Source organism: Protomyctophum bolini, assembly GCF_963924005.1.
Source record: "Protomyctophum bolini genome assembly, chromosome: 13".
In the NCBI taxonomy this organism is placed as follows: domain Eukaryota; kingdom Metazoa; phylum Chordata; class Actinopteri; order Myctophiformes; family Myctophidae; genus Protomyctophum; species Protomyctophum bolini.
The window spans coordinates 30,913,477-30,931,945 of NC_137874.1; the positions used below are offsets into that span (position 1 = coordinate 30,913,477).

Sequence of the window (18,469 nt, forward strand, 5' to 3'; positions counted from 1 at the left end):
TCCTGTTCCCTGTCTGTTCTCTGTATTTGTATGTAAAAATAGAAAAAGAAGCATGACATATGTACTACATTATTTCCTGTCTATAACCCTATTCTATGCTCAATAAAAAACTCTAAAATTGAAGAATTTTAATACATGTCACAGAGATCATGATGTGAATTGTAGCAAAACGATCAGAATCATAAAACACGGGACGTGATGTTAAGACTGTCTCACATGAGATTGCCTTGATGTTAAGAGTGGCATTAGGAGGTGTATTTCAACTAGGGTATGATGTCAATTTTGGGACACATCCTCAGTAGTGTGCCTTTGAATCAGCGGGTGTTTCGGCCTTCCAACACTATACACCCTCATCAAAGGTGGCCAGCTAAAGGGTGATCAAGCCTTAGCTTGTGTCCCATGCCCAATCATTGAGATTTGCCTCCCACGAGACTATGCAAGGCAGGGGCGTCCTCTTCCCTGAGCCAGCCATACAGCTGACCGCATACCTCATATGCCCTCATGTTTGTTGAGGGCATATATGCTATATATATGCTATATAAGTGGACTGAATCTGCTCAGAATTTTAATACATGTCACAGAGATCATGATGTGAATTGTAGCAAAACGATGACTATAATCATAGCTATGTGTAAAAAGAGGCTCTACGCACACCAAAGATGTTGTCTAACCTGCTGTCCGAATAAACTTTTGGTACTCTGGCTATTGGTGTGTGCGGCCACCTTCTTGTTCATTCAAGATCTCCTCCTGTATAATCATAGCTAAACAGTTGTAAGGAGACTAATGACAGCACAATGACAAGTACTAAATAATCACGGAATACCTTTATTAACATTGTGATCATTTTAAACTCAACAAATACACGGCGTCAGCATACAGGGGGGGGACTAGGCCGAGTCAGAAGTGCTCACAAGTCCCATCCCAAGAAAGAAAACCAAAATCTAACAAAAAACTCTACATGAAATATATTCCTGAGATGCAAAACTAAAGAAAGAATGAAAGAAAGGAAAAACAAAACAACACTACACGCCATCGTAGTGCTGTTGACATTGAGCCGATTTTCGTGTCAGTATTAGGAACTAAGAGGAGCGGACTGAAGCTATAGTCTTTACAGCAGAGGGACATGAAGGGCTTAGCGGAGGACAGATACAGGAACAGCCCCTGTCATGCTAGCGTCATTGCGGTGGCACACAATGCAAGTTTGAAAAATACAATATCATACAGTTCAAATAAAACACAGGTCAATGCAGTCCAAGCTAAGAGGCATTCTTAGATGGGTATTTATTGAAAACAAGCAACTACAGTACTTGGAAGAAAAAAATCCTAATCAATGGACTGAGTGTTGTGCCACTCTTGAATTGGTATTGATACTGTGTGGATTGGATATTATATTACATGAGTCAGTACTAGATGCTCGTCGTTACATGAACAGAAGGAATCGGGGGGGTTGTCGGAGGTTTAAAGCTTAGTTTCAACTGACAATGAAAATAAACGTAATGGTACTAATACTAACTGTGACTGAAACATCCCAGGATGAACGTGACAGAGCTACAGTTGATTGTATCATAGATATGTGCCAGGCCGTTACAAAAAGAAAAAAATAAAGTTGAGTCAAGTTTGGTCTACTTATTATAAAAAGCCATATTGCAACACATTAGCTCATGTATCACCATGTCAAAACAGATATTTACATGTGGTTCAGCAAAAAACGCACTCCATTCTTTGTCAACATTTATGTACTTAGAAATATCCTTCAAATTAGATTAGAATGCATTGTTCATAAAAATGGCACCTTGGTTCCATTCCAAACTCAAACCAGAGACTTGTACATTCCCATCACCGCAAACAAACCTGTCTAGTGATCATCTGTCCCATATTATATATAAAAAAAACCTGCTCCTCTCTGACACACGTCAGCAAATCCATGTAACCTTGATCTTCCCTTCAAATTGAATATGCTGCTTATATTATGCATCAGGAGTCTTGATTCGTAATGTCATTGAATGACTATACAATAACAAATGGGGGGGGGGGGGGGGGGGGGAAATAATCCTGGACATTACTTTGCATGATAATATCACGTCATATCATTTCTGTAAGTGGTTCTCGTTACTATGGTTTACTTTCGAATTCTGTAAATGATGAGGAATAAAAATAGCTGCAGCACACACCTTTTGAATGTAATTAACACTGTGGGAATTTGATATTGTGCCAATGCAATTTGCAACAGAAAGTTCTAAAATAAACTGGGACTTCATGCTCTATGTACTTTATCACCTTGAGAAAGCATGCCATGACATCCATGCTTCACCTTGTGGACAAAGACTATTGTTATTTGCATTAAACGACTTGTAATTAATTGGCCCCTCTTGCTAAGTTCGGGCCCTTCCACTTGGTTCTGGATGTGATTTTATTTTCCATTCTTTAAACAATCTGTAGGTATACAGATTGTTTAAAGAATGGAAAATAAAATATAATATGAACATAATGTGATTACACTGGCCAATCCCAAGGACATAATGACAACAGAAATGCATGTACTGCAGCTCATTAGGTTACACATCAACTGAAAATGTAGAATATATGCATTGAACCCGCACAGTAACCTTTTTTTACAGAGTGCTACTAACAACAGTAGTAGTAGCTGAAACCTTAAATGCTTAGAGTTTATCCTTGATGGATTTTTTAACGACAGACAGTTCAGGACAGAAAGTAGCTGCTGACCTCCCTGTGTACCTTCTCCTCGGCCGGTGCAGAGGAAGGACCATTTGTCTTGTCCACAAGTCAGATTGAGGGAAAGCCAAAGAACATGGTGTCAACTTAACAGTACAGCTACAACAATTAGCGCAGACCTACATATAGCCTGACATACTTAGTCCTACGATGGTGTTCCACGCTGAAAACGGCAGATCTACAAGTTTGTACAATCTTGTGGATTGTTTATTTTTGACACAGGACACCGTCGTAGGAAGGAGTATAAATTAGGCACAATTCAACATCAGGTCACCATGCATGCCGCAAACACTACACCAAAATGGTGTACAGCAAAATAACACCCGAGTGTTCATTTAACCCTGAGTGTAAAACTGGACCCGAATCAGAGTTAAATCAATGCACACGATTTTACTGCCTCCAAAGTTATGCTGTGGTCACAATGGCAGAAACAAAGCTACAGGCTACCATTTGTTTTCAATGGAAGCCAGCGACATGAAGATACAAAGTGTCACCCAACGTTTGTAGGTTAAAAAAAAATCTACAAAGCAACAATCCAAGTTGAGCTGGCTTCAACTGCTGCTACAAAGCTACAGAACAACCAAGTATCGTTTAATCAATTTCCACTCACCTTCTCTCTCAACAAAATTCCTGCTAGTAATGGGGGGAAACAAATTATTTCCATCTACCCTAGGATTTATTTTACTTAAAGCTGCAAACAAGCATGTTGATCAACACTTCAGCAGCAACTGGGCTTTGTGTATGTTTTGTAGTTGCCAGTATGAGCGCAGCATTAAGGGGTAAAAACAACCTTCATAATGGTTCTTTGTGTATGTTTTGTAGTTGCCAGTGTGAGCGCAGCATTAAGGGGCAAACACAACCTTCATAATGGTTCTCCGTCAAAGAAATGTCCTTTTGAATAAATTAAAGATGGAACAAAGCCAAAGGAACCCAACAGAACATGCCGGTGTAAATTATTACTAAAGTGTAGTCCTCACACATTATATACATGCCTTGTGCTAAAAACTAAAATCGCCCCAATTTTACTTTTTATTTAATTTTTTAAGGAAAAATAAAAATAAATCCCCACCCCCCCCCAAGTAAATAAATGGGCTAATATACAAATTTGAAAGAATAAGGGAATGCAAAAATCTAACATTTTTCACTATTTACCACATTTTTTGCAGACACAATATACAGCTGGGAGCTTAGAAGTGTATGAACAACAACAACAACAGTGACAAAATTAAATACAAATAAAAACCAAGTTGGTCGTAGCACACAAAACTTTTCTCTTTTTTGGGACTAAAACAAAGAAACTTTTCATTATCATACATTTTGTTCAGCTGAACTGTTCTAAAAGGCAATGAAGATGTCGTCAAAGGAACGCGGTTTGTGTTACTGTTGTGCTTTTCTTTTTTGCTTTCACCATTTAAGCCTGACTTATACATGGTTGCGAACCGGAAATAGCAGATCTACAAGACCACACCGCATCACAAGGTGACAAATTGTGAGCTTGTACAGTAGATCTTGCTACTTTCTATAAGTGTTAATCAGCCTTTTCTTTCAAGATGCAGGCCCCTTGCTGAGCTGACAAGCACTCTCACAATCTCTCATTGTTATTCATTATTTAATATATTCATTACTATTCAAACTATTCCTTTAACTTTTTTTGCCCAAAGACATCATGAAATGGTTTGGAATGGTTTGGCTCAGTTGGAAAATGAAACGCACTGTAAAATCCTGAGTGCTCATTGAACTCTGCCGCTGTAGCAATGGGCCCTTACAGGTCTGTGTGTACGCTGACGAGATAAATGGACACTCCCTATACTCGTTAGTGAAAGTGTTCTCAGACAACAGCCCTTGTGGAGGCGATAACACAAAACAAACATCGTCGCTGCTGGGCAGGAACCTTGTATCTCCAAAACAGAAAAAAGAGCCTGTGTTCCAATGCATCCAATGTAGTTATTATTTTGTCATGAGCTCTACTTTTCATTGGTCAAATATTTATAAACAAATCACACCCGTGTGAAGTCATCGTACATCATCATACATCATCTCAGCATCAGAATTTGCGTCCTCACCTTCGTCTTCAATGTTTGTGTTTACGCAATGTTTGTGTTTACACAAACACTCAAAATGGTCCATTCATTGTCAATGGCATTTAATGTTATGTTTGTGTAGGACAAAATTTGGGTTACACACCAAAAGCTGGACATACCGTAGGAGGGCCCTCACAAACACAGATCTGCAAGCTCACAAGGTGTCGCATCGCGGCCCATTTTTACGTGACACTGTAGTATAGTATGATGAAGTAGAGAGTTAGTTACAAAAAGAAAGAAAAAACGCGAAAGGTTGAAAGTTGGAGATATAAGGAAACTGCCGGCGACAGCGACGATATGGTGCAGACGGTGCAGTGAAACAGATTTCATCATGTAGCTTACTGACATCATTTTGTGGAATGCATCTTGAAATGCTTTACAATAGCAAAATGTCCTCAAATAGAACTTCACTGCATATCGGAGGAGACGAGGAAAACAATTATGGTCTGATTTATTTTTCTTTTAGTAGTTTGGAGTATTACAGCACTGAAATGTAATTTTAAAGATTTCATGGGGTCTTTAAGGCTCATTCAAACAAATGTTTTCAATGGCATGGCATCGACTTGAAATTGAAATAAAAAAAGGCAATACTAACAATAGGATTTATACAACACATGAGAGACGTGATTGGCCCTGTTTCTATGGTACATGTGAGATAGCAAACAGAAGTAAGCAGTTAAGTGTGAAAGTGTGGGTCTCAGCCTGAACAGTGCAGGAATATACAGACAAAAATATATAGATACAGCAGATTTAGCAAAAAATTTATCTTTTTTTTCTTTTTTCTTTTTTTCCTAATATATTCGATTGTGTTTCATTTGATGGAGTTCTTCATTTTGTACGTCATTTTTGGTGTTTTTTTTTATCGCAGCGTCTCTGCTCTAAACATACGGCACTACCATTTATCCCCTAGAGACCTATGGTGAGGGAAAAAAATAAAATAAAAACATTATACACATATCTGACAATCCTTGCTACAGTGTTACACAAAACCTTCATCTTATCTTACAAGGGTGGACTTCTTCATTTACAATGTCTATTGGGGTGATGCGGGTGGGAGGGAGGGGTGTGTGTGTTGAATCAGCTAAAAGGACCATAATGAGACAGTAATATATAAGGCGTTAAAAGCACGGATCTTGAGACAAACAAAAGTAAAAAATATAATAATTGAAAACTAGACGGAAAGATGAAATGTGAAATCGGAAGCTGTGAGACGCAGTGGTTGAATGGCGGCTAAGACAACCATCTACAAAGCATTTACATTGCTACAGACAGACGTTACATGAAGGCATTGACAGAATTTCAATGGGCGTCTGTATATTTAGGCACCGTGTTAATGTTAGAAGATATGTGTTTACAAAAAAGGGAAGGGACGGTATTTATGACTGGGTGTGTGTTGGGGGGGGGGGGGGGGGGAGGACAAATGGGAGAGAACCAATACGGGGTCTCACTGTCACATATTAAGCAGTTAGGATTTATTTACAGATGTCTGGTGTTCTCTTCAACTTAAGGTCAACGAACCAAATACCCCTCCATAAAAATAAAAATAAAAATAAAACACGAGAGAGTTGAGAACTCCTTGTCAAGAAGATGACACGGTGAAATGAAAGAAAACGCTCTAAACAAAATGGCACAATGCCACAACAAAAGAAAAAAATAAGTTTCTCTGTCAATAGACCGCCCGGGGTTTCCTCGTCCTCGACAAAGCAAGGGCAGTGGTCGGGGGCAGAGAAAGGAGGGACCGAGGGAAAGAGGGGGGAGGAATGGTCGGAGAGACATAAAGGAGGTATCTATATATACTATAGAAAGATGAGGAGAAAGGGAGTGTACTGTATGTGTGTGTGTGTGTGTGTGTGTGTGTGTACGTGTGTGCATGTGTGTGTGTGTGTGTGTGTGTGTGTGTGTGTGTGTGTGTGTGTGTGTGCGTGTGCCTGCGCGTATGGGGTGGGTGGGTGCGTCAGGGCTCCCTCTGCAGTCTAAATGAAGTACTCTTTCTTCTCCTCTGCGTGGGCGTGGTTGCCCTCGGCGTTGATGATGGCCGTGTCGGCGTCGGGCGCGTCGTCCGCTCCCTTGGCCTCGTTCGTCAGGTACGTTCCTGGAGGAGAGAGAGGAGACGGACAGACACGACAGGCATGATGACCAGTGGTGGGAAAAGTATATATATTTTTTAACATAACATTTTTTAACTTAACATTTTAACATAAAGGCATGGTGTCTCCTGCGCTCATATGTTGCCCGAGGTGAGCAGCAAACGCATGAAGAGAACAAAACAAAGGACAGTGACTGAGAGGCCTGTGTAGTGCAGCAGTGCTACATCGCTCATGCAGGATTCAAACCTGTGCCAAGCCTCATGCTGTGACAACACTGCAATGACTGTGGGTCTGTAACCTGCTCCTTCCCTTTTCTACCACCTAGTCCCTCCTTGATTGGGTACAACTACACTGTAGCGTCAAGAAACGCCTAGAGCAGGCGTCTCTTCCGGTTTGGGAGTTCTGGCCTGATGACTACAAACTAGATTACAACAAGACAGTAAGACGCCTGGAGGCGAGAAGCGACCTCGCCCTTTAGGTCGTGTGCACTGGCCATATAGGCTTCTCTCGGGTTTGCTGTTCCGTTTTTGTTTTCCTCCGTGAACGTGTAACTATGTTCATTCCTAAGAAAAGACTGTGAAGCCTTGGTTTCCTGCCTGTACTGCATAAAATGCAGAACCATCTGGGTCTGAACTCTGAAGTAAACACACATCCTGAGCGACTGAGCCAGTGTGTGTCCCTGCTCCATCACCACCATAGACTGAGCCAGTGTGTGTCCCTGCTCCATCACCACCATAGACTGAGCCAGTGTGTGTCCCTGCTCCATCACCACCATAGACGCATGCTGTAGTGTCGCTGTCGGGCAGAAACCTCATCATATCTCTTGTGATTTTTGTAAGTTTTTTTTTGTTTCCGGTTAAAAACTTTCATCAACTCAAAGTTTTGATGCAGTTAAATAAGTGCTCTCACTACTTTATTGAGACATGAGCTTAATTGCAATGCACAGTACTACCTGGTCTATTGGAACGAAATTGGGCCTCTTTCTTACTTTCTTCACACGTCTTACCAATTATACTAAATAAGGGTTTGTTCCATTTAATGTGGCACAGTGGTTCTGAAACTTTTTGAGGGGCGCTACCCCACGCTGGGCAAGACCTACGCTAGACGCTATCTTTTCTGTTTTGGGCTGAAGTTGTGGGATTTTGGTGGAAGTATAACGCTCAAGGAAATGACGTTGATGCTTTACAAATCAGTTTACTGTACATTCTCAGTGAATGAATGAACTTGTGATTGGTTGGAAAAAATATCGTATCTGGGGGAAATACTTCTGACGGATTTTCCGGACCGACACTTCCGTCTCTGCCTTAGGCCTCACTCACACCTATACATCTAGCATACAACAATGTTGCATGGTAGATGTAAACAAAGGGTAAGTGTCATGGCCGCCCCAATGCATTTACAATGGAAGTCACATGGTTTGACACAGCATTTTTGTTGTACGGCCTTCGGCTGTGTTTCGACTGCCCCCCTCCCCCTCATACAACAAAAATGTTGTGTCAAACCATATGGTTTGACACAATGTGACTCCCATTGGAAATGAATTGCGAGTTTGCAACAGTTAACAAGTCTCATGCATCAGCTATACAACAATCTGTTAGGTGTGAGTGAAGCCTTAGGTTGTGATCAGGCTTTTCTCTTCGCAGCCGAGTGAGGCCTCACTCACACCTGAGGCCATGACACAAGGGTAAGTGTCATGGCCGCCCCAATGCATTTCCAATGGAAGTCACATGGTTTGACACAACATTTTTGTTGTAAGGCTTTCGGCTGTGTTTCGACTGCCCCCCTCCCCCTCATACAACACAAATGTTGTTATATGTTATGGTGCACTAAACGGAATTTCGTTGTATGTCTCATACAGTGACAATAAAGATCGTATCTTATCTTATCTTATCTATTTCCTTTATTTGCTGCGGATTGCATTCCCACCTGCACCGAATCGAAATCAAATGCGATTGGAAGCGAAGCGAAACCCCTGCCTTTTGGTGGAGTAGAATGCGGTTCTTTGATGCGCATTAGGATTTGAATGAGAATCACACCTGCCAAACGAAGCGCACTTTCCGACAATCGTTTTGTTTTAATTGCAGTAAAGCTTTCTGGTGTGAAGGCGACCTAAAAGACTAAGGTTCTTCAGAAGACTAAATTGGACTAAGACTAAATGGTGTTATTCAAAAGACTAAGATTAAATCAAAATATTCTGAAAAGAATAACACTGTGTGGGGGAGGTGAAAATGTACAGTAGGCCTCATGCAGTATAGGCTCAGAGTGAGTTATTATATGCATATGTATGTATACATATATGTATGGTATATACCTTTATGCCGGGCCAGGTATCTCCCAAGAACTATGATTAAACACAAGGTGACGAAGACCACCACGGCCACCACTCCACCAATCAGGGCATGGTCCGTACCGTGCTGCCCCAGAGCGTTGGGGTCTGGAGGGGGGAGAGAGAGAGGAGGGGAGAGAGAGTGGGACAAACATAGGGTGGCATATAGAGAGGGAAGAAAGAGGGGGAGGAGGAGGAGAGATACATTAGAATAAAATGAACAAGTAGAAATAGATTATTTCCTGCTCTAATAATCATTGTGAGCTGAGCTGCTGTCATTCCTGCCCCCCCCCCCCCTCTCTCTCTCTCTCTCTCTCTCCATCATGCATTCTGCTCACATAGAATAATGAAATGGAAGAGAGAGAGAGAGAGGGGGAGAGAGGCTGACACCACACTGACACTGACACACACACACACACACACACACACGCATCAAAATGAAGGCGAAGGAGAATGAAAGCAGCACCCCGAAAAGAGGACATGAATAATTCAGGACCACCCCATGCATTGAGGGGGGTTCGGGGGGGGGATATGTGCAACATGCAAACCAGGGAATTAGCAGAAGAGAAGTAAATAAATCATCACATTGAGAAATAAAAAGGGGTGAGATCAATCTTTTCCCCATTTCTCATGGCGCGGGATGGGGAGCTGCTGTTGGAAAGGTGAAGTCAAGTGGGTGTTGTGGAGCCCCCGGTGGTCGGCACGCCACGCGCGGGCCGAGCAGGCGCGGTGGAAAACAACAACATCAGGGCCGGACCGCCGTGGGGATGCGGAGCAGTGTGTCAGGAGCTGCTGGGTCACACCTCACACCCAAACCACATCAAAGAGGGAATTTATACAGTCAAACATATTGAATAAAAAATAACATACACAAGGTTAGCCTTTTCTGTCTGGTGGAGAACATACACATATCTCAGGACAGAGAGGTCACCTTGGTCACGATACACAATGGTGTATTGTTGTAGTGGGAATGGAAGACAATATTGCATGAATAGTATTATCATTTATAACAGACAGTCCATGGCACCTCATCACATTACACTTCAGTGCCCTGACCATATTCACATTCAACACGCCTTACCAGGGCCCTGCCGTATAGCTGTGTGTGTGTGTGTGTGTGTGTGCGCGAGTGCACGTGTGAGCGCGACTGCGCGTGCGTGTTTTGTGCACATGAGTGAGAGATGCGTGAGAGAGAGAGAGTGTATCGATGATGAGTAATGTGTGCTCCACTATATGTTTACGTACTGTAGATATGCAAATATAAATATGAGTTGAACGTGTGTTCATGGCAGTGCACTCACTGTACTCCATCTGCACGTCTATCTATACTGTATATACGGTGGCTGACATGCACACTGACACCATAAACAAGCTGCAACACGGTATGGTGTTGTGTCTGACGTCCCACCATGTGACTGGCATGAACAGCTGGCTCTCTGTCGCTCTGGAGTCACCCCTCACTTTATGCCACGAGATGCACTCATGCGTGCACACGCACACACGTGCGCACACACACGCACACACACTGCATGCATGCATGCACAAAGCCTGGTTGTGCAGCCAGTGGTCATGGTTGATCGGTAGTGTGAAGAGAACAGGCATGTCCCATTGCCTTCAGCCAGCAAGGTGACCCCCCCCCCTTTCTTACTCCCCTGAACTTGAATGCAGCATTTTAAGTTGAAATAATTGCAGTAATCTATCTATGCCGTACACCACATCTCCAGTAAAACGTATCCTTAATTGAGCTGGATGGGTGGTCAAATCCAAAGTTATCGTAGAAATCCATATAGTCAAATCCATAGCTATGGTACAAACTATAAATCCATAGTAAAATACTGTAGGCCTACATATCAAGGTACAAATCCATAGTCATGGTATAGAAATCCATAGTGAAATCCATAGTGATGGTACAAATCATTAGTCAAATCATATCATAGACTAGTGGGAGATTATCCTATCATGATCATGGCAACAAGGTTGTGTCTCACAGAGTAAATTGCTCATAGATTATCAGAGACAGTAACTTTTTTATGAATATGTTTGTGGAGTAATTTGTTCAGTATAATCCTATAGATTCTCAGTGTTCATTTAAAATGAGATATTCCTATAAATCTGGGTAGTAATGTAAAAAGGATAATTCTGGTCGGCGCCTTTTGAAATCCCAGCCCCTGACACACACGCACACACGCACGCACGCACAAGCCCTACAGCAGCTATAGGAGATTGTATTTGGAGAAAAGTAAAGACATACATTTTACATACAGGTTTGTTTTTAGTTCAATGTTTGTTTGAAAACGCCATTGACAATGAAGGGAAAGTTTATGTCATATTGTCTCTTTATTGTTAATGGCATTTAATGTTTGTGTTGGCACCGTTTTTTTTACATCACCATTACATCACCTAATCAACATGAGTTAGACTTTAATATATTAGTGCCCCTACTACATATTGCATCTGTGATAGTGGAAAGAAGCACAGCGCTAACGTAACAAGGTGCAATCATCAGTTGGGTGCACGTACAGTATCTGCACACACGCATGCCATTGATTATAATATGGCAGATTAATTTATTCGCTGGCCCGGAAAAATAATATAATATAAAATAATTATTACGATCATGACCGGCCCAAAAATTGCCTAGGGGAAACTGCTTAAACAGTACATTACAATATGTAGGCTATCTGAATACATTGGAGGTTAAAAAAAAAAACCCCACTTGTGTGAAGTGAGGGGCGCTCTTATCATCATATTCAATGCCAATCAAATAGTTTCTGTGGTACACACAGACACACAAAGCTGAGCATAAGAGGGAATAGCACTGTAGTACATAAACATACCATGCATGCTCTCTCTCTCTGCCTCTGAGCAGTGCAGTGTGTAGATTCCAGTGGTCCCATAGCCCGAGGGGGCGAGGCCATCGACTGACACTTTGATTGATTAGGCCAAAACACAGCAGCATTTCTGAGCTATAAGCTTAGCAAGAAAGTTAGCTATGAAGCCACGGAATGACGTATTTCAATGAATGTCGCCCACCTAATGCAATGGTGATCAATGTGCCATATTAGGGAGATCAGGCATCAAGTTCCCTGATTGGTCCATTCAACCCATTAGCTTCTTGGATTGGTCAAACGTCATGTGAACATTTGTATCTTTGTACCAATATAACTGTTGTAGCACACAATGCGACTCTAGTCTACTACTGGTGAAATGTATTGGACTATGTTTATTCACGAGGCAAGATTCAGTTACATCAACGTTAGTGCTAGTGTCTACAATGCTACGCTGGACGTTTCATCTGAATGGAGGAACACGCAGAGATTTCCATGCTTGTGTTGCAGTTGGGCACAAGGTGTACTACTTTAAAGCACACGGTAACAAATCGGACAGGGTTCGCATGGATGTGCACGTTTTCAACACAGTGACTTTACTCTGGGAGAAGTCGCCTTGACTGTTGACAAAATCAGAAGATCCCCTTGAGGTTCCCTCCAAGGTTCCCGCCAGGCTCGCCCCCTACACAACTGTCCTGATAGGACATACCATATACCTCTGGGGGTGGAGAGATATTTACTCACAGAAGAACATCAGTGTCCTTTTTGGATTTGATGTCGACACCCACAGATGGTTCAAGCCGAAGGTTTCTGGGACTGTTCCAGAGACGAATCGTAGCTACGCAGTCTGTGTCTTGGGGAAGATCATTTATATATATGGAGGACACGACTGGACTCGACACCCTAATGGCCTCTACAAGTTGGACACCAGCACAATGTCGTTGTGTTCAATTAACACCAGAGGCAGTCCACCAGTTGAGTCATGGTATCTTTCTGCCACTATCATTGGGACAAAGATGTTTGTTTGTAATTATTGGGGAAGGGATGCCATCAGAGTGTTTGACACAGAGACGGACACCTGGCTAAAAGCACCTTCTGCACAACAACCCAGCTGTTGTTATGAAAAGGCCCTTGCCTACAATGGAGAGCTGTACATTTCTGGTCGCCACAACTGGAAACAGGACTCCAAATATCTGTGGAAATACAACCCAGAGAGTGTCTCCTGGAAGAAGGTTGAGCCGAAGGGGAACGGCCCGGGTCCAATATCTAGTATGTGCTGTTGCATTGTCGGAGATGGCATACTTTTCAATGGGGTTAAGAACATGAATGATGACCTGTACATCTTAGACTTAAGTCCTAGCCTGAAGACATTATGCAAGCTAGCAGTTTGACAGTACGATCTGGAGCAGTCAGGTCTCCCACACAACATCAGGTGGGAACTGGCAGCCATGGCCACCAACAGCAACAGGAAAAAGTAGTACCAAAACATCCAATTGAGACTAGGCTGAAAACAGCCGATCTACAAGCAAAAATGACAACTGACAAGTGTAGATCGTTTGCATCATGAGAAAAAGGAGGAAAAATACTCAACAAAAATAAAAAAGTACTCATATCGGTACTCGGTATCGGTGAGTACTAAAAATGAAGTACTTGTACTCTGTCTGAAAAACTTTAATCGGGCACGCACGCATGCGCACATGCATGCACACGCACGTACACACGAGCACACACACACACACACACACACACACACACACACACACACACACACGCTATATGGCAGGGCCCGAGTGGACCCGAGTGGTACAGGAGAAGAGAGGAGAGGTACAGGAGAAGAGAGGAGAGGGACGCCGAGGAGAAGACGGGTTATACTTCTTTTTATGGATGGAGAACACATTATCTTTTAATAAGGGCACAGCCATTCCTCTCCCCGTGATTTAATATTAGAGTGTGGAAGAGCAAACTCCTCGTTCAATATTTATAATAGTCTCCTTGTCGCCCGGGCCCTTTAATAAATAAAACGAGTCCAGTGCTTCCGTGAGCCGCTGCTTTGGCTGAAACAAAAACGTGCTATTCCCAAACCAAGCCCATGTACTGTACGTCCTCATCTGATTCGTTTCACTTACTCTGGCACAGTCGGTGCATTCAGGGTCAACAGGAAACATGGGGAAGTAATATCAGCTGTGAATTCAACTGTTCAGCTTGGCTCACAAGGAGACGCACCGTTAGCCGTTATTGTTTTCCGTGAATGTTTTCGATGTGCCTGCGCACGTGCACATGAGTGCGTGCGTGCGTGTGTATGTGTGAGTGAGAGAGAGTTTCTGCCGGACGTACTGGAATTCGATTATGTGCAGTGGAGGTTAAACCCAACTTTGCACCAGTTGATTTCACTGGGAAGGTACCCCTTGACTTGCAAGTGTCAGGATTTGTGTGCTGCATAACAGACCCTCCGCTGCACGTCGGGTCTGCCTACGCCCCCAGCCATTGTAAAATAACCTGAGACCTCTCGTGGCTTATTGCTTAAATGCACACTCCCTCGAGGCCAAGGAAAAACCTTTGCCCTGCATTTTTCACATCTGCCATTTATAACATCACCGACAGAGGCCGACATTTGTAAAACATTTTTTACTCCAGATTCTGTTCAAAAATCCCGCACATCGTTACACAGCCTCAAATCATGAACGCAGCGTGCAATTTATGTGAAAGTCTTCACGCACTTTCCTACTAGGCTGAGGAATAAATCCCACCCTTTTCACATTGGCCTGTTATAGTGCCACCAATTTTAGCAAAACACATTTTTGCAACAAAATGCCTCAAATCATCCAATTGCCATCAAAGGTGTAAGAGGAAATGGCACCCTATTGACATTGGCATATTATAGCACCACCAGGAGGCCACAATGACCTGGCCTGGCCTGGTGGAGACCTGTTCCTAGAGTTAGACATGATCTTCTACCTTCGCCAACTTTAGGAGCAGTACAGAGAACAGCAGATATCCCTACATGTATTTATCACTCTCATTTTTATCTAAGGCTTTTGATCTGGTCACAGGGAAGGACTTTTCCAGATTCTCCCAAAGATGGATGTCAAATCATCAATCAATCACAGACACAGACACAGGGACAGGGACATACTATACATACACACATAGCTGCGTAATGGAGCGGAAGAAACGCTCAAAACATCCACAGCACAGCTCTGCAACATGGCGGTTCAGAGTAGACTGTGTTTATAGAACCGTGAAACTTTAACGATGGAAAACTAAACAATCGTTAGCCACTGGCTGATTCCGAAGACGTATACCGTATAGCATTGAAGGTGTAATGAGGCGGATAAATTATGTTATTAGCAGCATTATCAGTTCAAGTTAAAAAAAAAAGCTCAATTAGCCCATCATCAGGATCTCAGCTGGGAGTGGGTGGGGGACAGACACCATGGGAGACCAGGGTGAGAAAGCATGAAGACCCCAATCCCTGCTGGCATCCAGTCAATACAGCCTTTTCAAGTGCACGCACGCACACACGCACGTGGCCACAGATCAGACTATTATGTTGTTTGTAGTCAACAGGCAACACTGTGTGGAGTGTGTGTGTGTGTGTGTGTGTGTGTGTGTGTGTGTGTGTGTGTGTCATGATTTCCAAAATGTGGGAAAGTAAAAGTGTTATCTCAAACACGCTCACCACAGGGATGTCACCTGTAAGCCTCAGGTCAGGTCAGTCAATTCGTCTCAGAAAGCCTGTTCCGTTGGAAGGTCAAATGGTCAAACCCTTATGGGACACAATAATGTCACCCTTCAAACACAATGGCCTGCTCCTCTCCGATATCGGATGTTTATGTACGAAAGATTTGCACTTCCATTTTGCACAAGAAAGAAAGAAAGAAAGGGCCTGTCTTTGTAATTCTTAAAGGAACGGAACTAGTGTCCTCAAATCCACCATATCAGCATACACTTCAGAAGCTCTTTGCCATGCGGACTCCTTCTCCCAGACCCACTCTGCTAAATCAGTAAACAGTGAAACTCTGCCCTTGAAGTATCCTTTTTTTTTCCATTGGAAGAGTTTTCTTTCCACCATCTCAGACAGAGGCCCTGTGAATCACCCTTCAGCTGCTCAGATCAATACATCGTCCACTGAGCTTAAACATTGGCTTTTTAGAGCGGAATTGTCTAGTGTGTGTGTGTGTGTGTGTGTGTGTGTGTGTGTGTGTGTGTGTGTGTGTGTGTGTGTGTGTGTGTGTGTGCGCGCGCGCGCGCGTGCGTGCGTGCGTGTCACATGTAAAAAACAAAGGTGAGAATTCAAGTTAATGTGAAGTCTTCTCACTGGGTGGATTTTGAAATCAAATCGGGCAATTACTATGTACAGTACATCAATGTTGAAAAAATTATGTCACATGATTACACTGGAGAATTATGTGGAACACTTGACTTGGCAGAGGGGGCTCTGAGGCAGGGGGGGGGAGCCCCCAAAGAGAGGAACAAGAGGAAATAAATGAAACAGTGCCTACAGACTTCCACTTATTCAACGAGTCAATTAAGCCCAACTTTTTGGCTGAGACTGGAAATTTAGCAATTTGCATCTAATGCCTGCACTTGTAAGCAGGATGGAGCAGTCCCCGGAGACAGGCAGCTCAGTAATACTAGTAACACATGGGTGCACATGGAGCTGTGCTGTTTGGAAACACACTGACACAAGACTACATGCACACTGTACAGCAGTGGCTCTCAAAGCGGGCTCCGGGGTTCCAGGAGAACCCCAGCAACAGTTTAAACACTTAAGCCCTATAGTTGATTTGTCGGAAAAAGCTATCTACAAGCTCACAATGTGTCGTGATGCGACCCGTGAGCTTTTAAATAAAAAATCTTCTCTTAAGGGGTCCCTGGCAGGACATCTCTTCAAAGAGGGTCCGTGGCCTAATACGTAACCTATCAATTTGGGAGTCCCTGACATGAACGTGTGCGTGCGTGCATGCGTGTGTGCATGTGTGTGTGCGTATGTTTTGTGCTTGAGTGTATGTACGTGTATGCGAAATGTGTTTGTGCTTTGGGCATGCCGTGGGCATTAGCACAAGTTAAAATGTGTCCCATTGTGTGTGTGTGTGTGTGTGTGTGTGTGTGTGTGTGTGTGTGTGTATGTGCGTGCGTGCGTGCGTGCGTGCGTGCGTGCGTGCGTGCGTGCGTGCGTGTTTAGGGGGGAGTGAGCCATTCCACTATGGGTCAGAGTGGATTAATTTGAATTTGAAAACAAATTACTTCTGCTAATCTTTCAATAAACCCAAATTGTGCACTGGGGGAAACACTATCTTGAATATTTAAATACCCCCCTCCCCAGAGAAAGAAGAGATTGTGGTCAGCAGTGTAAAAACATGAGGTTATAAGCAAATAAGCAATGTGGAATAATTAATCATGTGAATTCATTAAGTTGCATGCAAGTACCAGCGATACGTTCAATTTCCCTGCAGATCTGAAACCTTTGGACACGGTGCTAAAAGCAACCTCAGCACAGTAAAAGTAGGAATACCACTATGTGAAAATACTCGGTTACAAGAAATAAGCCTGTATTTAAAATGTTACTTGAGTTAAAGTACAAACTAAAGTACCGGTATCTGTATCAAAATACTTGCAGTTAAGTTACCCACACACTGCCATCTTGCACGGTAAGTGCCTGCCAACTTAAACTTGAGGTTTGGAATGGAATTTTTGCTTTCTCTTCGCATTTTTAATTTTAGATATTCATCAAACATGAAGGGCAAAATGTTAATGTTGACCTGTACTTTTCTTATCTTATTATCATCATCCCACATCCTGCCTTTATTTGCCCTGGGTGACTTGAGTGATAACCCCACGGCTTGAGCTAAAAGGGAGCTAATCAGTCAGTGCAAGCTAAAGTGCCATGTCAGTGAGAGACCTTGTAGTGCCAAGACCTCAACAATACAATACCTGAGTGGGCATTGCTGGCCAAGTGGTTAAGGCACATACCACTCTAATTCACAGTGAGTCGTGGGTTCGATTCCCGAGCCTGATGACCATTGCTGTGTATCACTCCTCATCTCTCCCTCCCTGTTTCCTATCTCTCTCTCTACTGCTATCAATAAAGGTAGAAAAGCACAAAGAATATATAAAACAATGCCTAGGTGATCTACATTTGTCTCTAATTCTTTTTGGTGACTATACAGCTGCCTAATTCATATTTCCTGTGAATACCTGCAGTACATTTCTCACAAACAGGGAACGTCTGAGGATAAACGAAGGATGGAAGCAGAAGGTAGCAATATTCTACACAGAGATAAGTGCTCTTGGATGAAACAAGATGGCGTCATCACCGCAATAAATATCATTCCCCTGAGGGAACAAGAAAGGGAAATGAATAAAAATCAAATAAAAGCTCATTTCAGCAAATTAAGACCTCCTGTGCTGTGC

General features: G+C 42.9%; 1 protein-coding gene across 4 annotated transcripts in view; it reads right to left on the bottom strand.

Moving 5' to 3' along the window:
- Nucleotides 1–820: 820 nt before the first annotated feature.
- cadm2a (cell adhesion molecule 2a) overlaps nt 821–18,469 on the bottom strand; it is a 318,209-nt gene continuing 300,560 nt past the window's right edge. For all 4 annotated transcript variants that reach the window (XM_080780499.1, XM_080780500.1, XM_080780502.1 and 1 more), the window contains 2 exons: nt 9,213–9,335; nt 821–6,906 (listed from right to left, as the gene is read on the bottom strand). In XM_080780499.1, the coding sequence (XP_080636625.1) occupies nt 6,788–6,906; nt 9,213–9,335 (242 nt within the window). In that variant the 3' untranslated portion in view covers nt 821–6,787. The remainder of the gene's footprint in view (nt 6,907–9,212; nt 9,336–18,469) is intronic.